This window comes from Ranitomeya imitator, chromosome 8 (genome assembly GCF_032444005.1).
Source record: "Ranitomeya imitator isolate aRanImi1 chromosome 8, aRanImi1.pri, whole genome shotgun sequence".
NCBI lineage: Eukaryota > Metazoa > Chordata > Amphibia > Anura > Dendrobatidae > Ranitomeya > Ranitomeya imitator.
Window position 1 is genome coordinate 895,001 of NC_091289.1, and position 27,190 is coordinate 922,190.

The following is a 27,190-nucleotide window of genomic DNA, read 5'->3' on the forward strand; positions in this document are numbered from 1 at the left end:
ATGTTCCTCTCCGTTCACCTCCTGCGACAGGACCTCTCCTAGGCCAACGTTGGAAGCGTCGGTCTGCATGACGAAGTCTCTAAGGTTGGGCTCATGAGGACGGGCTGTCCGTACAGCGCCACCCTCATGGATTGATATTTTTCCTTCGCTTGAGGGTTGGTTCCAATAGACCACGACCGATTTCTTTGCCTTGAGGAGATCAGTTAGGGGTGGTGTTCTCCCAGAGAAATTGAGTATAAACCTCCGGTAATACTTGATGATTCCAAGAAACGCTCTCACTTGTTTGGTGGTAACCGGTTGGGGCCAGTTCTGAATAGCCTCGATTTTATTTATTTGGGGTTTGATAACCCCACGGCTGATCACGTATACCAAGTACCGGGCTTCCTTAAGCCCTATCACACATTTCTTGGATTTGTTGTCAAGCCCGCGGCTCTGAGCGAATTTACTACCGCTTGTACCCAGGCCAAGTGGGTGTGCCAGTCAGTACTAAAGATGATGATGTCATCCAAGTATGCTGACAAGTACTCCCAATGGGGTTCCAACACTATGTACATCAGCCTCTAGAACGTGGCAGGGGCTCCATGTAGACCAAAGGGCAGGATGACATAGTGGTATAGACCCTCCAGTGTTATGAAGGCGGTGTTTTCCTTTGCCGACTCTGTAAGAGGCACCTGCCAATAACCCTTGGTCAGATCAAGCGTGGTAAAGTACTTGGCCTGCCCCAGTCCCTCGATTAGCTCGTACACCCGGGGCATTGTGTAAAGGTCGAACTTTGACACTTCATTCAATTTACGGAAGTCATTACTGAGTAGTCTTGCTTTGGGATCAGTACAATGAGGCTAGCCCAGTCACTCCGGGATTCCTCGATTAGTCCCAGCTGAAGCATTTGTCTGACCTCACTCGCGTTGGCTTGTCTGCGGGCCACGGGTACCCGTTACGGTTTCATTTGCACCCTTACACGAGGCTCGGTGACCATGTCATGCTGGATGACAGAGGTACGACTGGGTTATTCTTTTGTACTAATTTCCAAACTTCTCAACTCTGCGATTTCGCGAGAGTATCGCCTATCGTTACCTCTCTCTCAGCCTCCATCCGGGCCGATATCAGAGGGTCCCCAGATGACATGTCTGAAGTCGCATCCGTAAGTATACACTTCCGGTCTTTCCACGCTTTCAACAGATTGACGTGATACAACTGTTTTGGGTTTTCGTTTCCCGGGCTGTTAAACTCTGTAGTTGACTTTCGCCCACTTTTTCCCGAACTTCATATGGCCCTTGCCACTTGGCCATAAGCTTGCTTTCTGCTGTGGGTACCAAGACTAAACTCTGATATCCTGCATTAAAGGAGTGTACCGTAGGTTTTTTATTACATATGCGGCTCTGCGCTGCCTGAGCATCCACCAAATACTCCTTTACTATAGGCATGACCCCTGCAATTCAGTCCTGCATATTGGCCACCTGCTCAATGACCCTCTTATGGGGTGTAGGTTCCTGCTCCCACGTCTCTTTGGCTACGTCCAGCAGACCAGTAGGATGCCTGCCATACAGTAGATCAAAGGGTGAAAATCCTGTGGAGGTCTGCAGTACCTCACGAATGGCGAACATCAAGTAGGGCAATAACATATCCCAATCCCTTCCATCCTTGGAAACTACCTTCAACAACATGGATTTGAGGGTTTTGTTGAAGCACTCGACTAGTCCGTCAGTCTCGGGGTGCTACACGGACGTACGCAACTGCTTTATCTTGAGGAGCCTGCACAGTTCCTTCATTACCTTGGACATAAAAGGAGTCCTCTGATCAGTCAGGCTCTTCTTCGATAGCCCAAGGTGAAAGAACATGGCGAACAACTCCCGGGCGATACGCTTAGCCGAGGTGCGCCGAAGCGGAATGGCCTCCAGGTACCAGGTGGGGTAGTCAGCGACCACTAATATGTGTTGGTGGCCCCAGGCGGATTTTACTATTGACCCTACCAGATCCATCGCAATCCGCTAGAAAGGTAACTCTATAATGGGCAGAGGTACCAATGGACTCCGGTAGTTCATGGTGGGTGAAGTCAGTTGGCACTCCGGACGCGTGTCACGGTACCTCTGGACCTCTGCGTAGACCCCAGACCAAAAAAAAAAAAAGCAGCGATATGCACGGCTGTGTCTTTTTGGCCCCCATGTGTCCTTCCAGTATATGGGCGTGAGCCATTTCGAGCACCGTCCTATGGTAGGATTGGGGCACTACCAGTTGTTCTACCACCTCATCCCGGATTTTATCAACCCTGTATATTAACTCGTTGATCACCATACGTAGAAACACCGACTCTGCACCCGGTTGCTGAGCTACCCCATTTACCTCAATTATTCCTTACCGTGCACGGGTTAGAGTGGGATCCTGGAGCTGTTCTGTCCTGAACTTACCAGGGGAAACTTCCAGCTCGGGGATCGGTAGGGTCTGCTCCACCTCTCCTGCCAATACCTCTAGGGGGAACCCTAGAGGTATTACACTCTGTCCCTAGGTTGGCGACCCCTACGGCAGGTATCCAGGACTCAGGATCTTCGGCTTCTGCGCCTGGAATACCGTTTACACTGTGAGCGTTAATTTTAATTTTCCATAGAGACCAGAAGAGGGGCAAATCCCTTCCCAGGACAGTCCCATATAGAAGGGTCTTTACTATCCCACCACATGTTTAATTTCCCCGCAGGGTGTAAGAAATGAGACCTCCACTGTCGGGTACTTGCGGAGTTCACCATGTATACACACAACACCCACATTTTTCCTAGTGGGTTCTAAGCCCGAGATTAATGACCCGTGCACCAGTGTCACCAGGATTCCCAAGTCCAGGAGAGCCTCAGCCTGGTGTCCCCAAGTCAAGGAGAGCCTCGGCCTGGTGTCCCCGAGTCCAGGAGAGCCTCGGCCTGGTGTCCCCGAGTCCAGGAGAGCCTCGGCCTGGTGTCCCCAAGTCCAGGAGAGCCTCGGCCTGGTGTCCAGGAGAGCCTTGGCCTGGTGTCCCCAAGTCAAGGAGAACCTCGGCCTGATGTCCCCGAGTCCAGGAGAGCCTCGGCCTGGTGTCACCGAGTCCAGGAGATCCTCGGCCTGGTGTCCAGGAGAGCCTTGGCCTGGTGTCCCCAAGTCCAGGAGAGCCTCGGCCTGGTGTCCAGGAGAGCCTTGGCCTGGTGTCCCCAAGTCAAGGAGAACCTCGGCCTGGTGTCCCCGAGTCTAGGAGAGCCTCGGCCTGGTGTCCCCAAGTCCAGGAGAGCCTCGGCCTGGTGTCCCCGAGTCCAGGAGAGCCTCGGCCTGGTGTCCCCAAGTCCAGGAGAACCTCGGCCTGGTGTCCAGTAGAGCCTTGGCCTGGTGTCCCCAAGTCAAGGAGAACCTCGGCCTGCTGTCCCCGAGTCCAGGAGAGCCTCGGCCTGGTGTCCCCAAGTCCAGGAGAGCCTCGGCCTGGTGTCCAGGAGAGCCTTGGCCTAGTGTCCCCAAGTCAAGGAGAACCTCGGCCTGGTGTCCCCGAGTCCAGGAGAGCCTCGGCCTGGTGTCCCCAAGTCAAGAAGAACCTCAGCCTGGTGTCCCCGAGTCCAGGAGAGCCTCGGCCTGGTGTCGCCGAGTCCAGGAGAGCCTTGGCCTGGTGTCCAGGAAAGCCTTGGCCTGGTGTCCCCAAGTCCAGGAGAGCCTCGGCCTGGTGTCCAGGAGAGCCTTGGCCTAGTGTCCCCAAGTCAAGAAGAACCTCAGCCTGGTGTCCCCGAGTCCAGGAGAGCCTCGGCCTGATGTCTGTTGACGCGCACCTGGCACAGATGCGGTTCACCTACTGAGACGAACAGATGCTCTGTGAAAATGGCCTGGGCATACACTGAGATACGGTGAGTATACCCGCAGTCCATGGGTTCAGCTGTCAGGGGGCAGTTGGCAGCCACATGTTTTGGAACTTGGCACTGCCAGCACTTAATAGCTGCGGCATGACTGGACCTTGGGGCCGATTTGGGGGAACTGGGTCTGTTGTCACTCTCAGTCCAGGGTACCCCCTCGGTGCGGGCTTGGTACTGATTGGCCCCAGCAGGGGGTCGTGGACAAATGGGGTGTGACAAATGGCTGGAAGTCCTGGGGATGACTTCAGGTTACCCTATTTGGAGAGTGACGGTACACAAGGCTGCCCTTTTGCATATTTGTGGGTGACACCTGACAGCGTGGAGTGACACCGAGCGTGGCTACTTCGCTGGGCATAGCGGCTCATGTTTCCTTGCTCTTCAGGATGGATGAACCCACAGCCTCCAGAGGAGATCACGTTGACGCACCGCTTCCTCCTCCATATCCGGTACTCCATCTCTCCTGAGGGTTTGTCTCCTGTGATGTACACCTTTTGTATTTGAGGTATTGTTTCTTAGAGGACATATTGTTTAAGAAAACCTGTGAGCACTACTGTAGTCGGTGCCCAAGTAGGCCCTAAACCATCAATAAGTGCTAAATAAGTAAACTTTGCCCTCAACTGATGGAGACGGAGATTGTTTTAACCCCTTAATGGCCGCCAATACGTCTTTTTACAGACCTGAGATAAGAGACTACCCTCCCCATACAGGTGACAGTCCAGCAGCTGCCGGCTGTACACTACAGCTGACAACTGTATCAGCCACGATCAGTGCTGGCACCAGCCACATCTGTTTAACCCCTGAGATGCTCCTGGCAATAGTGACTACATCATACAAATGGTTAACAGTGTGGGGTCTCCCTCCTTATCCCCATCTGCCCCCAGAGATCATGACTGTGGGGTCCTGATGTTTGCCGGCAATTCACGGCTCCATAGCGGCCGGAGCAGAAGTCACCGACATTTAGGTGAAATACACTTCATCATTCCTATCATGTCACCTTGTATTCATGAAACAACAATTAGGAAACTCAGTTGAATTAACCCCTGAGTTCAATGAAGAGAACCATAGGATACCAGTAAAATCACAATTTATTACCAAAGATTAAAAGAAAAAACAGGTATGGAACATACAATACAAAAAGATACCCAGGGGGCCAGAAAAATACCCTTGCTCCTTATTTTGAAAAAGTATGCCACCACGATACAGCAGGAAAAAAGAATCTATAGCTATCTAGATTTAGCAAATTGTCACGATTCCCCTGACCGCTGTCACCAATGGGTCAGGATTCACACCGTGACCGTCACCCCTGCGTCACGGGTTGGGGTGACTTTAGGCCAACAGACGGCTATCACATGTGCAGGGGGGCTTATCTTAGTTGTCCCTCCACTGCTAACCATGTGATGAGAAAACACACACAGGGCTATTGACCTCTTAGTTTACAGCAGGGGCTTATTCTAGGTATCCCACTGCTTTCAATATACCACAAACTGCAGGGATTTATGTATATCCCGCTTACAGTTCCACTTAACACTTGCAGCTCTCTGGCGCCCCCTTACACTCAGGTCAGATTAGGTACTGCACCCTGGGTAATTAGTCGCCAGAAAGGCTGCCTGCTATGTACTGGCTATTGGGCACGCTGCAGCGACGCGATAACTACTCCCACTCAGGCAGGAACAATAATTAGCAACGCCGCAGTCGCTTCAGCATAACCCCAAAAGTCAGCACACTCTCGCTGCCACCAGCTTCGATTAAACGGGTCCGAAGCTAACCAAACACAACAGTAACAGTAGCGTATTACCCTTCAGAAGACTTAGGGTACGGTTTAGAACAGGAGACCGAACTAATATTAAATATTATATTCCATAAAAAATTAGGCAGTGCTTTATCAAAAATATTTTATAAAGATGTTATAAATGAGACAATTGCAAATATGTACAAGGGTAATTATAACATAAAGGGAATAAATGAGAAAAAGCCACACTCACATGTTCAAAGGATGGCAGGCAACCATACGTCCCAGCTCATTTGGACGTGCTGCTGGCTTCAGAAGAAGATAAGATGTCAAGAAGAAATCTAGCAGAAGACTGAGCTGGGGATGTGTGCAGACAGTTATAACTTCAAGGCTGTGACATCACAGAAAGGCTGGCTTACCCAGACCCTCCTCTCTCTACCTTCTGAGTAAACTTTAAACTATTTTCTCTGATTTCTATAACTTCACTACAAAACATGCCAGAGTCCTAACAAACTCATAATTCATCTCGGATTAACGTGAGCATTCTAATGAGATCAAATATGTCCTATCTGGGATACATATTTACAGAGAAATCCCTACTTCTTTACCAGATGGAGTTAGAAGCCCGAGTTTCAAGGGATGGGTAGATACACCGAGTGAGAATAAGAATATATATTTTCGTGCTCTTAACGTAAACATGGTGCATAATATCGTACCAAAACCAAACAAAGAATCTTTCAGGAATTTTGGAGCCACTTTTCCAGTTCTAACTAGTGCAGGTGGGAGGGGCGAGGGACTTTCCTCCGAGCCTGGAATTTATGACCCCAGGGCAATAAAACCCCCTTCTAGCATACAGTCCGTAGCCCAGAGAGAAACAAGGAGAGTCAGCTAGTGAAGGGGGGGTTTTAGCCCACCTCATGAGCTGAAGAGCAACTAAACTTATATGATATTTCATACCATATCGTGACACAAACACTGTGAGGTATAGTATGTTGCCAGATCTACCTGGTGCATGCAATTATAAATTAATCATTCTGCAGTGCCCACATAGGGAATACATAATACATTGCATTAACGTACAAGCGCAGATATCACAAAATGCATATTATCTCATCGCTGTGACTCGTGGGTCTATGGAGGCTGTGGATCATGCAATACCGGGTAATTCGGCGTTCCCCTGTCACCCCGACGCACGTTTCGCCCTTAGCTTCTTCCGGGGGCGTGCCCAAGGGATGAAAGGTGCGGCTATTTAAATGAGTAGCAGCCAATAGACGTGCGAGGACAGGAAAGAGCTGTGACGTAAGTGATTTCCTATTGGCTAAGCCGAAGCTAGGTTACCATTAAGTGATTTTACTATTGGCTATGCCGTATCCAAGTTACCTTTGAAAGGAGATGACCTCAGTGGCCCGCAAATGGAACGCATGCATCCCACATCCACCGTGCTGACATATATATACCGGGCGTGTAACTGTCAGCGCACCAAGAGTAGAATATACGGCGCATGCGGTCGTCATCATCATCATCATCCATATAAAGGCACTTCTCGGGCTGCGCTCCCTGCACCGCGCTCAATGATGTGCGCAGGCCCGGTGTGACTAGATGATCCACGCATGCGCTCCTCTCTGGTGCCTGGTAGGGATACTTGTTGGAAAGTGGTTGCTAGAATACTAAGCAGTGCCAAACGAATAAATTACATTACCGTAGCCATGAATAGTGTTGTAGGTAGTGCATCGTATTAAGTGCAAGTGGAAGAAATACAGAAAAAGTGCTCAAAGTGTGGATATAAAAATGTATTCAATAAAAAGTGCATATATTAAAGTTGCTATATAAATACTGGGGTAAACTAATCCCCCTAGAAGTTGAAAAACCGAGATTGACGTGCCAAACAAGGCAAGTGCTCTAAGAGGGAATGGATTGAATGAATAAATCAAGTGCATATAATGAAATTACAATATGGTGCCAGGGGGAATTGTTATTAAATGCAGTTGGACTAAGGGGTAAGTGATATACTGTGCGAAGTGACGGAAAACACCTTGTATTCATGCCAGAAAATCACCCGAAGGGTTAATAAACTGACAGCAGTTTATAGTATGTGGAGGGGCGCTGTTTTTAAAATGGTGTCACTTTTGGGGATTTCCAATATTTAGGACCCCCAAAGTCACTTCACACCTGGATAGGCCCTGAAAAAATAAATGTTGCAAATTTCCTTGAAAAAATTAAAAATTTCTGCTCCAATTGTTGTAACCTCCGAAAATGCTAAGAAAATAAAAGCGCATTTTACAAATGGCGCTGATGTAAAGCCGACAGGAGGGAGATGTGATTTATTCATGTTTTTCTGCGCTGTGATTATCTGGAGCAAAGGGACGATCAGTCAAAGTTTGACAGTTGCAAATTTTTTATTTTTTTTTTTAACATTTTTGTCAAATTTGATATGTTTTGTGTTTATTTCTAAAAAATATCGATCTAAATTTACCATCATCATAAAGTATAATGTGCCACGAAGAAACAATCTCAAATCACTGGGATTTGCCACATAAAGAGACACTAGTCGGATTCCAAATATTCTGTCCGGTCACTTTGAGGTTAATGCAGTCCAAAAACTGTAGTAAACCAGCGTTTTGGTGAAATGGACCTTCCTAAAGGAAATGAATGAAGCATTTACATCCAAGGCATTGGTCGGGGTGTAGAAGAAATGGCCACATGCCACAATATCACCAGGATTACCAGTCACCATGGATCCTAATGATGAGATGGAAGGGTTTAAATGCTGGGAGAGAAATAATAAGGGAATAAAAACGGAAAGAAGGGGGGGGGGGGGAGGATTGAGGAGGCCGACCCCGACTACTGCATGGACGATACACTAGAAGAGCAGTAAATCCACCGCGTTTGGTCTGGACATGCCGGTCACATAGACGTCTCGTCAGTATTGTCTAATATACCGCTGCTCAACCACAATAATACACAGTACTCGCATGATTAGGCTGCAGCGCAGGAGCCATGGACGCCGTGTGTATATATGTATATATATATATATATATATGTGTGTGTATATATATATATATATATATATATATATATATATATATATATATATATATATATATATATATATATATATATCTATCTCATTATGTAAGTTAGGGGCGGGGCAGTAAGGAACCGGTGTCCTATCAGAAGCCACACTGATGAATACCTAAGCAGATCATTAACTGAAAATACAGATTATGCAGCAACCACACAATGGATTTTATCACCAGGTTTCCGTGTAACCAGTATAACGGCGCCGACCTGACACTGTCTGTAGTCACTGAGCACAATCCTGATCACAGGTGTCACGATATGGTATGAAATATCATATAAGTAGTTTCTCTTGCTAGCAGGCTGTGGGCTAAAAAGCCCCCCCTTCCCTTTCGCTCAGCCAAGAGCTGCCTTGCCAATGTACTGGGGGGAGTTTTATTGAAGAAAGCAATTTACGATCGCTTTGGAAGGCTCCAACTCTTCTCTAGCTATAACTGGATTAGAAATTTCCAGAATACATGGAAGTTCTTTGTTTTGTTTTTGTAAGATATTACGCAAATCGTTTACGTTAAGAACACGAAAATATATATTCTTAATCTCCCTCGGTGGATCTGCCCATCCCTCTAAACACGGGCTTCTAACTCCATCTGGTAAAGAAGTAGGGATTTATCTGTAAATATGTATCCCAGGTAGGACATATTTGATCTCATTAGAATGCCCACGTTAATCCAAGATGAATGCTGGGTTTGTTATGACTATGACATGTTTTGTAGCGGAGTTATAGAAATTAGATATAGGTTAGGGTAAAATTAGTTAACTGAAGAGGTAGGAGGGACGAGGTGATCCAACCCCTTTCTGGGATGTTACAGGCTGAAGCTATAACTGTCTGCCCAGATCCCCAGCTCAGTCTTGTCTTTTTTCCTGGAGAGCCCTGAGCACGTCCAATGAGCTGGAACGTATGGAAACTTCACTAGCCTGGTTGCCTGCAATGCTTTGAACACATGTAAGTGTTATTCTCATGTAATCCTTGTTTTTTTTATAATTACCCTGTACATATTTGCAATTGTCTCATTTGTAACATCCTTGTAAAATATTTTGATAAAACACTGCCTACACTTTATGGAGTATAATAATTAATATACTAGATTCTTTCTCCATGCTCTAAACGTACCCTAAGTCTCCTGAAGGGAATTACGCTACTGTTGTTTTGGGTTAGCTTCGGACCCGTTTAATCGAAGCTGGTGGCAGTGATAGTGTGCAGGCTTTTGGGGTGATGTTGTAGCGACTGCGGCGTTGATAATTATTGTTCCTGCCTGAGTGGGAGTAGTTTATCGCGTCGCTGCAGCATGCCCAATAGCCAGTACATAGCAGGCAGCCTTTCTGGCGACTAATTACCCCAGGTGCAGTACCTAATCTGACCTGAGAGTAAGGGGGCGCCAGAGAGCTGCAAGTGTTAAGTGGAACTGTAAGCAGGATATACATAAATCCCTGCAGTTTGTGGTATATTGAAGAGCAGTGGGATACCTAGAATAAGCCCCTGCTGTAAACGAAGGGGTCAATAGCCCTGTGTGTGTTTTTTCATCACATTGTGGAGTGGAGGGATAACTAAGATAAGCCCCCCTGCACATGTGATAGCCGTCTGTTGGCCTAAAGTCACCCCGACCCGTGACATAGGGGTGACGGTGTGAATCGTGACAAATTGGTGGCAGCGGTCAGGGATTCCTGACAACAGGTATCGGTGTAATCAGTATAACCCACCGACCTGACACTGCCTGTAGTCACTGAGCACAATCCTGATCACAGGTATCCGTGTAATCAGTATAACTGCACCGACCTGACACTGTAGTCACTGAGCACAATCCTGATCACAGGTATCCGTGTAATCAGTATAACGGCACCGACCTGACACTGTCTGTAGTCCCTGAGCACAATCCTGATCACAGGTATTCGTGTAATCAGTATAACGGCACCGACCTGTCACTGTCTGTAATCACTGAGCACAATTCTGATCACAAGTATCAGTATAATGGCACCGACCTGACACTGTCTGTAGTCACTGAGCACAAACCTGATCACCGGTATCGGTGTAATCAGTATAACGGCTCCAACCTGATACTGTCTGTAGTCACTGAGCTCACTCCTGCTGACAGGGGCACTGTAAGATTAATGGGTCACACACCGATCCTTACTTGGGGGGTTTTGTTCAAGAGGTGTTAAAAACAGAAAAAAATCCTTAGCTATTCTACTTTATGGTGATAGATAAGGCATATCCATGACTGCACCCCAATTACTGATGAGTAATTAGTCTTTCTTGTGTCTGTAAAGCACAGGATAAAGGCAGCTGTATGAACCTTCTCCGGGCTGAGGCTGTGACAGGCCCCACGCTCCTAGCTGAGGCTGCATCAGGCCCCACAGTCCAGGCTGAGGCTGCGGCAGGCCCCACTCTTCTGGCTGAGGCTGCGGCAGGCCCCACTGTCTGGGCTGAGGCTGCGGCAGGCCCCACTGTCTGGGCTGAGGCTGCGGCAGGCCCCACTGTCTGGGCTGAGGCTGCGGCAGGCCCCACTGTCTGGGCTGAGGCTGCGGCAGGCCCCACTGTCTGGGCTGAGGCTGCGGCAGGCCCCACTGTCTGGGCTGAGGCTGCGGCAGGCCCAACTGTCTGGGCTGAGGCTGCGGCAGGCCCCACTGTCTGGGCTGAGGCTGCGGCAGACCCCACTGTCTGGGCTGAAGTTGCGGCAGGCCCCACTCTTCTGGCTGAGGCTGCGGCAGGCCCCACTGTCTGGGCTGAGGCTGCGGCAGGCCCCACTGTCTGGGCTGAAGTTGCGGCAGGCCCAACTGTCTGGGCTGAGGCTGCGGCAGGCCCCACTGTCTGGGCTGAGGCTGCGGCAGGCCCCACTGTCTGGGCTGAGGCTGCGGCAGGCCCCACTGTCTGGGCTGAGGCTGCGGCAGGCCCCACTGTCTGGGCTGAGGCTGCGGCAGGCCCCACTGTCTGGGCTGAGGCTGCGGCAGGCCCCACTGTCTGGGCTGAGGCTGCGGCAGGCCCCACTGTCTGGGCTGAGGCTGCGGCAGGCCCCACTGTCTGGGCTGAGGCTGCGGCAGGCCCCACTGTCTGGGCTGAGGCTGCGGCAGGCCCCACTGTCTGGGCTGAGGCTGCGGCAGGCCCCACTGTCTGGGCTGAGGCTGCGGCAGGCCCCACTGTCTGGGCTGAGGCTGCGGCAGGCCCCACTGTCTGGGCTGAGGCTGCGGCAGGCCCCACTGACTGGGCTGAGGCTGCGGCAGGCCCCACTGACTGGGCTGAGGCTGCGGCAGACCCCACTGTCTGGGTTGAGGCGGCGGCAGGCCCCACGCTCCGGGCTGAGGCGGTGGCGGCAAGGCACACACTCCATGCTGAGGCAACAGACACATTTTGACAAGGTTTCTGGTTTACTGCTTCTGACGTTTCTCCTTTGTAGATGAAGGAAACGAGGAGTGCAGAATTCTCACATCTCCACCAGAGGAGGCCACAGGACATGGCGCAAGTGCTCGTAGGACTACTGCCCGCACTGTGTAACCACGTGGAGAACATGCACAACTATTTCCAGGTTCTGACCCTCATTCGTGGGATGAGATGTTTGGCATATGCACAGTGAGTGATTGTGGAGTTTGCAGTCCCTGAGGTCGGATGACAATCATAAGATTTAGTTAATATTCACAGTGACTGAGCTCGGGGTGTTGTTGGGATTGCTGCATGGACGGTCTTTAGTGAGCCATGGCCATAACTGGGTGTTTGGTGTGAGGTGTGATGAGTCATGTGTGAGGCGGGCTATGGGCTACGACAGGTGAAGGGAGCGTAGTTTTACACTATACGTAATGGCCTCTGTCCGATGCAGTTACTGTTTGTCGTTTCCGTCAGCAGATGCTCGTGACGGAGAATCACGGCGTGGTGGATGCTCCAGGGATTGACGTGAAGGAGCAGCAGTATATGGCTACATGCTACCACTTACTTCTGCAGGTTTTCCACACACTCTTTGCCTGGTATGTCGGAATGAATTTCTATTTGGGGTCTTTACCATGTCAGGGGTCAGATACAGAGACTTTTTTTATCTCTGTCATCCTGCAGGAATGGATTTTCACAGCCAGAGAACAGTAGTTTGCTGAAGTCGGCACTGGCTGTATTTACAGACAGAATAAAGGAGTGTGACGCGTCACTGGATATAGATGAACAGGTCCGGTATGTCGCCCGCTGTCACTTCTCAACACAGATTCCAAGTTTCTGATATCTACAATGGAACAAACACCGCTATCGTTCCCAATCTGATCGTCATTTCTAATTCTCTTGTGCTCCATGGTGATTAGTACGATCACCTCTAGAAACAGGACACGTCTCCTTCCTGAACGGTATGATGGCCTCGTGCTCCATGGTGATTAGTACGATCATCTCTAGATACAGGACACGTCTCCTTCCTGAATGGTATGATGGCCACATGCTCCATGGTGATTAGTACGATCACCTCTAGATACAGGACACGTCTCCTTCCTGAACGGTATGATGGCCACATGCTCCATGGTGATTAGTACGATCACCTCTAGATACAGGACACTTCTACTTCCTGAACGGTATGATGGCCGCGTGCTCCATGGTGATTAGTACGATCACCTCTAGACACAGGACACGTCTCCTTCCCGAAAGGTATGATGGCCGCGTGCTCCATGGTGATTAGTACGATCACCACTAGACACAGGGACACGTCTCCTTCCTGAACGGTATAATGGCCGCGTGCTCCATCGTGATTAGTACGATCACCTCTAGATACAGGACACGTCTCCTTCCTGAACGGTATGATGGCCACATGCTCCATGGTGATTAGTACGATCACCTCTAGATACAGGACACGTCTCCTTCCTGAACGGTATGATGGCCGTGTGCTCCATGGTGATTAGTACGATCACCTCTAGATACAGGACACGTCTCCTTCCTGAACGGTATGGTGGCCGTGTGCTCCATGGTGATTAGTACGATCACCTCTAGATACAGGAGACTTCTACTTCCTGAACGATATGATGGCCACATGCTCCATGGTGATTAGTACGATCACCTCTAGATACAGGACACGTCTCCTTCCTGAACGGTATGATGGCCGCGTGCTCGATGGTGATTAGTTCAATCACCTCTAGATACAGGACACTTCTACTTCCTGAACGGTATGATGGCCTTGTGCTCCATGGTGATTAGTACGATCACCTCTAGATACAGGACACATCTCCTTCCTGAACGGTATGATGGCCGTGTGCTCCATGGTGATTAGTACGATCACCTCTAGATACAGGACAGTCTCCTTCCTGAACGGTATGATGGCCGTGTGCTCCATGGTGATTAGTACGATCACCTCTAGATACAGGACAGTCTCCTTCCTGAACGGTATGATGGCCTTGTGCTCCATGGTGATTAGTACGATCACCACTAGATACAGGGACACGTCTCCTTCCTGAACGGTATGATGGCCGTGTGTTCCATGGTGATTAGTACGATCACCTCTAGATACAGGGACACGTCTCCTTCCTGAACGGTATGATGGCCGCGTGCTCCATAGTGATTAGTACAATCACCTCTAGATACAGGACACTTCTACTTCCTGAACGGTATGATGGCCGTGTGCTCCATGGTGATTAGTACGATCACCTCTAGATACAGGACACATCTCCTTCCTGAACGGTATGATGGCCACGTGCTCCATGGTGATTAGTACGATCACCTCTAGATACAGGACAGTCTCCTTCCTGAACGGTATGATGGCCGTGTGCTCCATGGTGATTAGTACGATCACCTCTAGATACAGGACACATCTCCTTCCTGAACGGTATGATGGCCGCGTGCTCCATAGTGATTAGTACAATCACCTCTAGATACAGGACACTTCTACTTCCTGAACGGTATGATGGCCACGTGCTCCATGGTGATTAGTACGATCACCTCTAGACACAGGGACACGTCTCCTTCCTGAACTGTATGATGGCCGTGTGCTCCATGGTGATTAGTACGATCACCTCTAGATACAGGACACGTCTCCTTCCTGAACGGTATGATGGCCGTGTGCTCCATGGTGATTAGTACGATCACCTCTAGATACAGGAGACTTCTACTTCCTGAACGATATGATGGCCACATGCTCCATGATGATTAGTACAATCACCTCTAGATACAGGACACTTCTACTTCCTGAACGATATGATGGCCGTGTGCTCCATGGTGATTAGTACGATCACCTCTAGATACAGGACACGTCTCCTTCCTGAACGGTATGATGGCCACATGCTCCATGATGATTAGTACGATCATCTCTAGATACAGGACACGTCTCCTTCCTGAACGGTATGATGGCCGCGTGCTCGATGGTGATTAGTACGATCACCTCTAGATACAGGGACACGTCTCCTTCCTGAACGGTATGATGGCCGTGTGCTCCATGGTGATTAGTACGATCACCTCTAGATACAGGACACATCTCCTTCCTGAACGGTATGATGGCCTTGTGTTCCATGGTGATTAGTACGATCACCTCTAGATACAGGACACTTCTACTTCCTGAACGGTATGATGGCCGCGTGTTCCATGGTGATTAGTACGATCACCTCTAGATACAGGACACGTTTCCTTCCTGAACGGTATGATGGCCGCGTGCTCGATGGTGATTAGTTCAATCACCTCTAGATACAGGACACGTCTCCTTCCTGAACGGTATGATGGCCACATGCTCCATGATGATTAGTTCAATCACCTCTAGATACAGGACACGTCTCCTTCCTGAACGGTATGATGGCCGCGTGTTCCATGGTGATTAGTACGATCACCTCTAGATACAGGACACGTCTCCTTCCTGAACGGTATGATGGCCGTGTGTTCCATGGTGATTAGTACGATCACCTCTAGATACAGGACACTTCTACTTCCTGAACGGTATGATGGCCTTGTGCTCCATGGTGATTAGTACGATCACCTCTAGATACAGGACAGTCTCCTTCCTGAACGGTATGATGGCCTTGTGCTCCATGGTGATTAGTACGATCACCTCTAGATACAGGACACTTCTCCTTCCTGAACGGTATGATGGCCGCGTGTTCCATGGTGATTAGTACGATCACCTCTAGATACAGGACACATCTCCTTCCTGAACGGTATGATGGCCGTGTGCTCCATGGTGATTAGTACGATCACCTCTAGATACAGGACACATCTCCTTCCTGAACGGTATGATGACCGCGTGTTCCATGGGGTTTAGTACGATCACCTCTAGATACAGGACACGTCTCCTTCCTGAACGGTATGATGGCCGTGTGTTCCATGGTGATTAGTACGATCACCTCTAGATACAGGACACATCTCCTTCCTGAACGGTATGATGGCCGTGTGCTCCATGGTGATTAGTACGATCACCTCTAGATACAGGACACATCTCCTTCCTGAACAGTATGATGGCCGCGTGTTCCATGGTGATTAGTACGATCACCACTAGATACAGGGACACGTCTCCTTCCTGAACGATATGATGGCCGCGTGTTCCATGGTGATTAGTACGATCACCTCTAGATACAGGACACTTCTACTTCCTGAACGGTATGATGGCCGCGTGTTCCATGGTGATTAGTACGATCACCTCTAGATACAGGACAGTCTCCTTCCTGAACGGTATGATGGCCACGTGCTCCATGGTGATTAGTACGATCACCTCTAGATACAGGACACCTCTCCTTCCTGAATGGTATGATGACCGCGTGTTCCATGGTGATTAGTACGATCACCTCTAGATACAGGACACATCTCCTTCCTGAACGGTATGATGGCCGCGTGTTCCATGGTGATTAGTACGATCACCTCTAGATACAGGACACCTCTCCTTCCTGAATGGTATGATGACCGCGTGTTCCATGGTGATTAGTAAAAAAAAAAAATTGAAACGCCAGAATTACGTTTTTTTGGGGGGGTCGCCGCGACATTTCATTAAAATGCAATAAATGGCGATTAAAAGAACGTATCTGCACAAAACTAGTATAATTAAAAACGTCAGCTCAGCACACGAAAAATAAGCCCTCACCCGACCCGCGATCACGAAAAATGGAGACGCTGCGGGTGTCTGAAAATGGCTCAATTTTTTGTTTTAGCAAATTTGGGAAAATTTTTTCACCACTTAGCTACAAAAGAACGTAGACATGTTTGGTGTCTATGAACTCGTAATGATCTGGACAATCATAATGGCAGATCAATTTTAGCATTTAGTGAACCTAGGAAAAAGCCAAACAAAAAACAAGTGTGGCATTTCACTTGTTTTGCAACTTCACCGCACTTAGAATTTTTTTCCTGTTTTCGAGTATACGACATGCAAAAACCAATGGTATCGTTCAAAAGTGCAACTTGTCCCGCAAAAAATAAGCCCTCACATGGCCATATTGATGGAAAAATAAAAAGTTATGGCTCTGGGAAGAAGGGGAGCGAAAAATGAAAATGCAAAACCGAAAAAAGCTCTGGGGGTTAAGGGGTTAAGCTTGGCTGGTTGTCAAAAATGGGGAGGACCCCCCACATTTTTTTTTATTTAAATAATTGGGGGGAAAAATGGCGTGGGACCCCTCTATTCTTGATAACCAGCCGTGATGAAGATGACAGCTGAGGGTTGCAGCTAACAACTATCGGTTTTGCCTGTGCTGGTTATCAAAAATAGAAGAGATGCCACGTCATTTTTTTAAAATTATTTATTCATAGCTCAGGCACCGGATGATGAATATTCCATCAGCATCATCTGCTCTCGCTGTTATCAGCAACAGCAGGCGTATGATGATGAGGGTAGTACTAGTACTCTCTAATCAACAAACTCCTGTAACCGACGGTAACCTTTTTGCGCTGTCACACAGATGACAGCGTGGCAAAGTGCTGATGTTCGGGTGAACCGAACAGTAACTTGGACTTCCTGGAGACATCCGTGTTCTTGGACCTTGCATGGACACTAGGTGTTTGGTACTTACCCTGAACTTTACTGTTCTGGTCTTCCTAGCTCTAATGGTAACGTGTTTAGTTTGCTGTCTTCCTGCATCCTTCACGGCCTCTGAATTTTGTCTGGTGTTTGCTTTCTTCTCAGCCACAGTTTTGGCTACTTTCAGAACCTGTGTAGTAGCGTTCCCACGTTTTCTGCCGCCTTGAGCCTGGTGCAGCTGCTGGTGACTCTGGTGGAGAAGGCGGACGCTGCACCATATGGCAGCAGGATAGGTAGGAGCCCGACCTACTCATTTAATCACTTTCTTGTTATGGAGAAGACGGTAACTTTTCTTCCTCTGGAAACAGCTTCAGTTGCTGGAGGTTTTCTGAGCCAGTCCTGGATTCAGCCTGGTGGGGAGCGTGAGAGGGGGATTCGATTTAACGAGACTCTGCAGAGCCTGTTGTGGTGAGTGCCACCAAACACCGGCGGTTCTAGAACGTTCCGACATAGTCAGTCTAACGGTAAAAATGGGATGGGACTCCTCTCCTGGACCGACGAATCTCCATATAGATCCAAGAAGATAACAGTGATGAGAATTTGTCGTTACATTGCAGCATTTATCTCCAGCATGCTGATGTGCTTGAAGCTATTGAGAAAATCTGTGGCACAGGAGTAGCCGAGCTGATGAATGCGGCTAAAGATGGTAACTCATCCACTTACCCCACTCTGACCAGGTAAGAGCCGATCACAACGCTCCACGCCCTAACTGTAAACCCCTGTAATGTTTAGGATGAGTGGTCAGTCTGTCTGAGGTGCCGTATATTGTTGTAGTTGGCATATGGACTGGACTGTCTGTTTTTGTTCTGTGATTGACGTACAGCCCGCACTGTCTACTCTCATCTTGTGATCGGCGTACGGCCCAGACTGATATTTTTTTCATGTGATCGTTTTAGACAGACTTTTGTAGTTTTCTTCCGAGTACTGATGGACAAATTGGAGAAGTTGGTGAGGAGCGTTCCTGCTGGGACCTCAACTGACAGTCACCAGGTATGAATCCATCAGTATTCCTGCATCGCCTGTTCTATGATTTAGTCATTAAAGAGAACCGTCGACACACCCGTATGGCTGAAGGCCCCCTGTGACGGGACATTATTTTATCTTTGTTATCTATATATGTTATCTATATGTTGAGTTTTGAATTTGTGTATATTCTTTGGTTAGTCAAGAAAATGCAGACTTCTGTTCGCATAAGCCTGTAATATTGACTTGTAAGTTGACATTTGTTGTAACATATTGTGCTGGCATCCTTGATGACAGAGACGCAGGCTAATTGAACAATGATGTTTGCTGATATGTTGATTACACATTGTCCAGGCCAGCTAGTTTGTGGACTTGCAAACATTGAAGGATAAACTATAAATAATAATCAAACAATGCGAGTTAACGTCATCACATCTTTCTCTTGACCTCTGGATGCTGGCTTGAAGGACAGTTGTTAATTATAAAAAGAGGATATGCGCCTCTGGAACATATACATCCAGACATCTGAGACATCCTGCAACCAAGAGATCCAAAGAACCAGAGAGTCTTTACAAGACAGCAGCCAAGACATCATGGCTCCATCACGAGGGACACAGATTTGACATTCTACAGGATGCCCTCTTAGAGGGCCATGGCTCCAGCTGAAAAAAAACAGATCTGCTCAACTGACCATCACTCAACCATGGATACTTTTAGACAGGACTTGGACCCAAGAGTCATCTGAGCCCCATGAATACGTTTGGAGAAAGCCAGGATTGGGATCCATCGGTCAACTGGCTCCATGGAGATGTTTGGAGAAGCCAGGATGTGACCCTCCTGTCACCTGACCTTGTACCTGAATGGGCTGTCCTCTCCCCAAGCTTGTCGTTACCTCCTCTCTCTCTTCTCTGCGTGGGATCTTGTGGGGCGAGCACTTCACGTGCAGTCACAGAGCAGACAGAGATGACGCACTGGCCGTATCCTTGCCTCCCTCCCGACCGGCCGACCTGTGCTGAGCGATGATTGTATCTTGCAGGTACAGACAGAGCGGCTTCTGTGCTGGAGTTTGGCAGTCAGGAACTTCCACATCTTGGTGAACCTGATTAAGGCGAGTACTGTTGTTGGGGGCCACATCTTCCTGTCCTTCATGTACCACTTTGTTCTCAGCTAACAAGACCCCAATTCTAGGATTGTAAATGCCAGGGCCCTGATATTGCATCAACCCCACAAACCCCGAGTTGCTGATGGCTGCAGGGATCCGTCCGTCATCCCAAAGATTAAATTAGTAAAATTGCAAAACTCCCCCGCAGCACCGGGTGATCTAGCGAGGGCTTCTCCCGAGTACAGGTGGTGGATAATGTGAACAACGTTCTTGGCTTCCCAGTGATCCCTTCATAGAAATTCTGTTGTGAAACAGCCAGTGTCCGTGAAACATCATGATTCAGATGAAGTAAACGTGACGGAGGCAACAAAGCGACACCATAGGGTCAAGAACGCGAGACTGGAAAAGAGCCAGAAACCAGAGAGACCAAAGCTTGGAACAGCACGCCTTGTGTTAGGCGGCGATTATGGTTCCCCACCCAGGCTCTCACCCTAAAAATGACTGCTTCTTCCGGGGCTTGGTCAGTGCCATGATGATGGTGCCATATACAACTTGTTCTATATTAATCCTGCACATAAAGCACCATCACATAGACCATGGCCCGGAGGTGAAGCAGGAAGCCTTCTCCTTATTAATAAATGTCACCTCCCCTCCCCAGTAAACCCCAAAAGTGTACGACCAGCAGGTCACTTCTGAGGCACCGTGTGCCCGTACAAGGAGTCTTTAAGCCATTGATGAGGCCTCTGGAGCTGCCATACATCCCAGCAATTTGGGGATTTTATTTCGGGACACCATGGACTTTATGGTAAATTTAGCGCACTATGATCGAGATGGATAGATATATACGAGTACCAAGATATATATCTTTCCTGTATGGGAAGCCAAGGACGCTGTTCACATTATCCATCACCTATACTCGGTGTGGAGCCCTGTAAGCGCGGCCCAGTGTTGCTGCGCTCTGGGGCCCTTTGCACTTTTACCTATGTAGGATTGTGCTTGGGATCTGCAGGATTTTGGGCTTTCTTACAAGATTTTGTTTTCTCTGTAGGTGTTTGACAGTCGACCCATGCTGATCACCTGCCTGAAGGTACGGACGCTCTCCGTGCTGACACTGCCGCTCTCCGTGCTGACACTGCCGCTCTCCGTGCTCACACTGCCGCTCTCCGTGCTCACACTGCCGCTCTCCGTGCTGACACTGCCGCTCTCCGTGCTGACACTGCCGCTCTCCGTGCTGACACTGCCGCTCTCCGTGCTGACACTGCCGCTCTCCTATCTCACATTGCCTCTCATGGCCGCTCATCTCCTCTGTTATTTCTCCCGCTGTGTCTTCTGAATTTTCTCGTCTCCCGGTGTCTGTCATAACTATCCTTCTGTACTTACCTTAAAGTGCTGTGGCAGCACTGGACCTTGGGTACATGCCCTGTGTGCCCCTGGACCCGGCAGCTCCTCTTACTGCCAGTCAGGAGCCGCTATGAGCTAAACAGAGTCATCAGCATAAGTGAGAACATCCCCTGTGTTATCATAAATATATATATATATATATATATATATATATATATATATATATATATATATATATATATATATATATATATATATATATATATATATATGTACACCCCCTGTGAAATGTATGCTTTGACTCAATATCTCACTGGATACAAGAATAGTTTCCACTTATTGACAATTCTCAGTTTCACAGACCATTTTCCCCATAACAGGATGGTGAGGTTACAATATAACTCTACAGAAGGTTGTCTAACCCTAAGCCCCCGCCACCGGCAGCTCATGGGCTCCCCCTTACCCTTGACATCAGCAGCTCATGTTCTCCCCCCAACACCAGCGGCTCATGTGCCCACCCCCAGTACACCGGCTGCTCATGTGACCCCCCCTCAACACGAGATGCTCATGTGACCCCACCCCAACACCAGCTGCTCATTGGCTTTCCCTTGACTTTGGCAGCTCATGTGCTCCTGAGGCTCATATGCCCCCCTCCACCCCAACACTGGATGCTTATGTGACCCCCCGAGACACCAGCAACTCATGTGCCCCCTGACACCGGCAGCTCATGTGCCCTCCCAACACTGGTGGCTCCTGTTCCCCCAACACCAGATACTCATGTGACCCTCCCCTCTGAACCAGCTGCTTATGGGCTCCCCCTTTCACATGAAAAACGTAAGCTCGGCTTATGTGCCCCCCCCCCCCCGAATGCTCATCTGACCCCCTTCCCAACACAGCGGCTCATGTGCCCCCCCTCGCTTTGGCATCGGCGACTTATGATCTCCACTCCGACACCAGCAGCAGGCTCACGTATCCAATCCGACACCGATGGCTCATGTGCCCCCACCCCCGACACTGGCGGTTCATGTGCCCCTTCTGAAACCGGTGGCTCCATCCATCTTTCTAAATTCACTTTTCTAAAAGAAGCTGTAAAGCAGACAGGGGCAGGGGAAATGGAGGAGGGAGACCCCCAGCTACAGACCCTCTCCAGCACCCTGGGAGATGGAGACAATTCTTCGGACGCCCTGTAAGTGGTCTTACTCTAGCTCCGATGTGGCCTCAGAATGGCGTCTACATGGACCTACACTACTCTGGAGTGTGCGGTGGAGACATCCACACCAGCAGGAAGAAAGAGATCTGATGCAGGTTATTCCCTATGGACGCTAGGCTAAAGCTGAGGTGCTTGTGTCTGACGGGGGATGTGAGGGCAGAAACCCACGGTCCGGTGTCCCACGGCACTAATATACCTACATTACTCACTTACACCATTGTCGTCTTCATTTGTTGTGTGTGGGTTTGTGTCTATCCGCAGTATGGCCGCCAGTTTGTGGACACGTTCCTGAGAGTTGGGATGCCTCTTCTGGACTGCTGCTTTAAGAAGCATTGGGTGAGTTATATGGCGGTTGCTCCTGAGCAGTCGAGGCCGTCACTCTGTGTAATGGTGAGCAACTGAGTGGACTATCACAGACGCTTTATTGTCCCCATTCTATAGATAACCACCACAATCTGTGACGTAGGTCCATTATTGCAGGACTGAAGTGTTACCCTTGTGGATTGCACAATATGAATCATTGTTTACTTCAAAATCAAAAAGGAAGAGTGTCAAGAAAAGTATCCACTAGGCCCCATCGCACGTCCTTATAAAACTGCTACCGGAAAGAACATTACTAGCGTCATTAGTGTTCCACAGTGATTACACAGCTTCTCCTATACTTGGCAATGTTAAACACGAACAGCACACAGAGGGGACATGGATGCTACTCGTGTGCCTTATGTGTTTTACATACACTGCGTGCAGAATTATTAGGCAAGTTATATTTTGATCCCATAATATTTTTTATACATCTTGTCCTACTCCAAGCTCTTCAGGCTTGAGGGCCAACTACCAATTAAGTAAATCAGGTGAAAGAGTCTCTCTCTCTTTTTTAATATTGTTTTTTAAAATGCTTCAATAGATTTTGAATATTTTACTTATACTGGATGGACGTGCTGGATATTCCCTTTTCCTTTTTCTACTTCAGCTGAAATCACCAGCAGGTACGGCACCCACCAGCTATATTCATTTGCAACGGCTTATAGATGCATGTCTCGGCGTGTCAAGCTCCTAACCTTCCCTCTCCCCCCTCCTCTTTTCTTTAATGTAAATCAGGTGATGTGCATCTCTGTAATGAGGAGGGGAGTTGTCTAATGACATCAGAACCCTATATAAGGTGTACTTAATTATTAGGCAACTTCCTTTCCTTTAGCAAAATGGGTCAGAAGAGAGATTTGACGGCTCTGAAAAGTCCAAAATTGTGAGATGTCTTGCAGAGGGAGGCAGCGGTCTTGAAATTGCCAAACTTTTGAAGCGTGATCACCGAACAATCAAGCGTTTCATGGCAAATAGCCAACAGGGTCGCAAGAAGCGTGTTGGGCAAAAAAGGCGCAAAATAACTGCCCGTGAATTGAGGAAAATCAAGCGTGAAGCTGCCAAGTTGCCATTTGCCACCAGTTTTGCCGTATTTCAGAGCTGCAACGTTACTGGAGTAACAAAAAGCACAAGGTGTGTGATACTCAGGGACATGGCCAAGGTGAGGAAGGCTGAAAAACGACCACCTCTGAGCAAGAAACATGAGATAAAACGTCAAGACTGGGCCAAGAAATATCGTAAGACTGACTTTTCAAAGGTTTTCTGGACTGATGAAATGAGAGTGACTCTTGATGGGCCAGATGGATGGGCCAGAGGCTGGATCGGTAAAGGGCAGAGAGCTCCACTCCGACTCAGACGCCAGCAAGATGGAGGTGGGGACTGGTATGGGCTGGGATCATCAAAGATTAACTTGTGGGACCTTTTTGGGTTGAGGATGGAGTGAAGCTCAACTCGCAGACCTACTGCCAGTTTCTGGAAGACTTCTTCAAGCAGTGGTACAGGAAGAAGTCGGTATCGTTCAAGAAAAACATGATTTTCCTGCAGGACAATGCTCCATCACATGCCTCCAACTACTCCACAGCGTGGCTGGCCAGTAAAGGTCTCAAAGAAGAAAAAATAATGACATGGCCCCCTTGTTCACCTGATCTGTACCCCATAGAGAACCTGTGGTCCCCCATAAAATGTGAGATCTACAGGGAGGGAAAACAGTCCACCTCTCGGAGCAGTGTCTGGAGGCTGTGGTGGCTGCTGCACGCAATGTTGGTCGTAACAGATCAAGCAACTGACAGAATCTATGGATGGAGGCTGCCGCTGCTATATTGGTCACTTATTTTGGGGGGTTTTGTTTTTGCATGTCAGAAATGTTTATTTCTAAATTTTGTGCAGTTATATTGGTTTACCTGGTGAAAATATACAAGTGAGATGGGAATATATTTGGTTTTTATTAAGTTGCCTAATAATTCTGCACAGTAATAGTTACCTGCACAAACAGATATCCTCCTAAGATAGACAAATCTAAAAAAACAACAACTCCGACTTCCAAAAATATTAAGCTTTGATGTTTGAGTCTTTTGGGTTGATTGAGAACATGGTTGTTGATCAATAATAAAAATAATCCTCTAAAATACAACTTGCCTAATAATTTTGCACACAGTGAAGACCCATAGACTTGTATTGGGCCTTGTCATGTGTGTTGCCGAGAAAAAAAGCAGACGTGCACAGCTGCATAGTTTCTAAAAAGAAAACAAAAACGGATTTAACACACACTGCAAATATTGACATGTGAAGGAGGCCCAATATGGTATTAATATTATGAGGTGGTGGAGGTATCATGTATGAGGTGTATTATTGTAGAATGGAGGAGTCTGGGAGGAGGTGGTGGTGTGCACGAGTATAGTAGGATGGAGGAGTCTGCCGGAGACACTGGTGTCGTGCACTAATATAGTGGGAGTCTGCTGGAAGCGGTGGTGTCGTGCACTAGCATAGTACGAGTCTGAGGTGGTGGTGGCATGTAAGAGTATAGTAAGATGGAGTCTATGGGAAACCGTGGTGGCGCTCACAAGTATAAGTTGAAGGAGTCTGCTGGAGGCGGTGGTGGCGCTCGCGAGTATAATAAGATGGAGGAGTCTGCGGGATACGGTGGTGGCGCTCGCGAGTATAATAAGATGGAGGAGTCTGTGGGAGGCAGTGGTGGTGCTCACGAGTATCGTAAGATGGAGTCTGCTGGAAGCTGTGTCGTGCACTAGCACAGTACGTGTCTGGGAGGCGGTGGTGGCGTGCACAAGTATAGTAAGATGGAGGTGTCTGTGGGAGGCGGTGGTAGTGCTCACGAGTATAATAAAATGGAGGAGTCTGCTGGAAGCTGTGTCGTGCACTAGCATAGTACGAGTCTGGGAGGCGGTGGTGGCGTGCACAAGTATAGTAAGATGGAGGAGTCTGCGGGAGGCGGTGGTGGCGCTCATGAGTATCGTAAGATGGAGGTGTCTGCAGGAGGCAGTGGTGGCGCTCACGAATATCGTAAGATGGAGGAGTCTGCAGGAGGTGGTGGCGCTCACGAGTATAATAAAATGGAGAAGTCTGCGGGAGGCAGTCTACATGAGAATTTATACATGTTACCAGTCTTCCGTAAAGTCCTCCATTCTACCATGAGGTGTATTTGTTATTTTATAGGAAGATGTGCAGAATTTACTAAAAGTCCTACAGTTATGCACCCGACAACTTCACCACATGTGTGGCCACTCCAAGGTAAGCATTGCCCACTTACTGTCCTGTTTCTCAGTTCCTACATGGCAGAAGAGCTTGCTGGTGTCTCAGGCCTCGCAGCACAAAATAAGATGACTCTTTCTCTTAAGATCCATCAGGACACCGGGCTGACCACACACGTCCCACCATTGAAGAAGACCCTGGAGATGTTTGTGTACCGGGTGAAGGCCATGCTGGTCCTCAACAACTGCCAGGAGGCGTTTTGGCTTGGCAACTTAAAAAACAGAGACCTTCAGGTGAGAATTGGTTGGACTGGTTGCGCAGTGTGTCTGGCGTAGTACTGATTGCAGCAGAATCATTAGCTATCCATACATTTTTCCACGAGGTCTGCGTTCTTGGGACATACAGTGACCATCTTTTCAGTATCATCGCGTGAAGGATTACAGGCAAAATGGAATGATGGACTGTTGTGTAATAATACCTCCAGACTGTGCTGTGTGACCTCAGACTGAGTAGACGCGAGGAGGTGGTGTCACTTAGGGTTAGGTAATACCAATAGTCCAGAAGTCCTTGATGTGAAGATACTTTGTGTCAGCTGTTCAAGGGCCATGTGCTTGATTCTAGGCGCTTTCTGTCTTGGCCAGACCTCCTGCAAGGGTTGACCCCCACATGGAGTTCATGTTTTTTCCTTCCTCTCCTCCGCGTGGTCTTCCCAGGAAATTGGCTGACCTAAAATGACTGCACCTGATATGGGAGACGTACAGGTGGTTTATCTTTGCTTTCTCTTTGGTTCTGATCACTTGTAGTGTTGGGGCTTCGGACAGTTGCTCAAAAGTCGTCTGATCAGTTTCCTCTTATTTCTTAGTGATGTTCTCTTTTAGGTCCTCAGAAAGTAACAGACAGTTACTGTTAGCAACAGTGTTTTTATGTTTTAGGCTTTTGTACCCTTTGTAATTGTCACTTCATGCTGCAGTTTTTCCTCTGAAATGGAGACAAAAATGCTCCGGAACCAAAATATTTAACTCTACTTCTCCAGAACAGCTGAGAAAACCTACTTGTGTGTTCTGAGCTTCGGCACGGTGATGAGAGTCTGAAAAATACTGGGGTGAAGTCACAATGATGGTAACTTACCGTATTTTTCCCTCCAAGTTTGGGAGGAAAGTGTGTGGGTGCGTCTTATGGTCGGATTGTAGCATGTGGGGAGGGGGCAGTGGCAGAGTGGGATTGCAGGAGGCAGGAAAATGTCTCCGCTGCAGGATTCCGGTGCAGGATTCTGGTGCTGGCGAAACCACGTGGTCCCGAAATTTAAAGTGAAGTGAATATTTATTAGCCGCTTCCCCGCCCACCTGTCAGCGCAGGAATATTCCTTCACTTAAACAGAGGATCCACATGATTTCCCCAGCGCGGGATTCCTGCAGCAGC

At 48.4% G+C, this 27,190-nt stretch overlaps 1 protein-coding gene across 1 annotated transcript in view; it reads left to right on the top strand.

Moving 5' to 3' along the window:
• Positions 1-27,190, top strand: part of FANCD2 (FA complementation group D2) — a 157,796-nt gene that overhangs the window by 102,634 nt on the left and 27,972 nt on the right. Inside the window, exons 30-41 of the mRNA XM_069735956.1 lie at positions 12,045-12,173; positions 12,488-12,606; positions 12,692-12,802; positions 17,697-17,824; positions 17,900-17,999; positions 18,149-18,268; positions 18,488-18,581; positions 19,591-19,662; positions 20,705-20,743; positions 22,469-22,543; positions 25,736-25,810; positions 25,918-26,064. Of these exons, the coding sequence (XP_069592057.1) occupies positions 12,045-12,173; positions 12,488-12,606; positions 12,692-12,802; positions 17,697-17,824; positions 17,900-17,999; positions 18,149-18,268; positions 18,488-18,581; positions 19,591-19,662; positions 20,705-20,743; positions 22,469-22,543; positions 25,736-25,810; positions 25,918-26,064 (1,209 nt within the window). The remainder of the gene's footprint in view (positions 1-12,044; positions 12,174-12,487; positions 12,607-12,691; positions 12,803-17,696; positions 17,825-17,899; positions 18,000-18,148; positions 18,269-18,487; positions 18,582-19,590; positions 19,663-20,704; positions 20,744-22,468; positions 22,544-25,735; positions 25,811-25,917; positions 26,065-27,190) is intronic.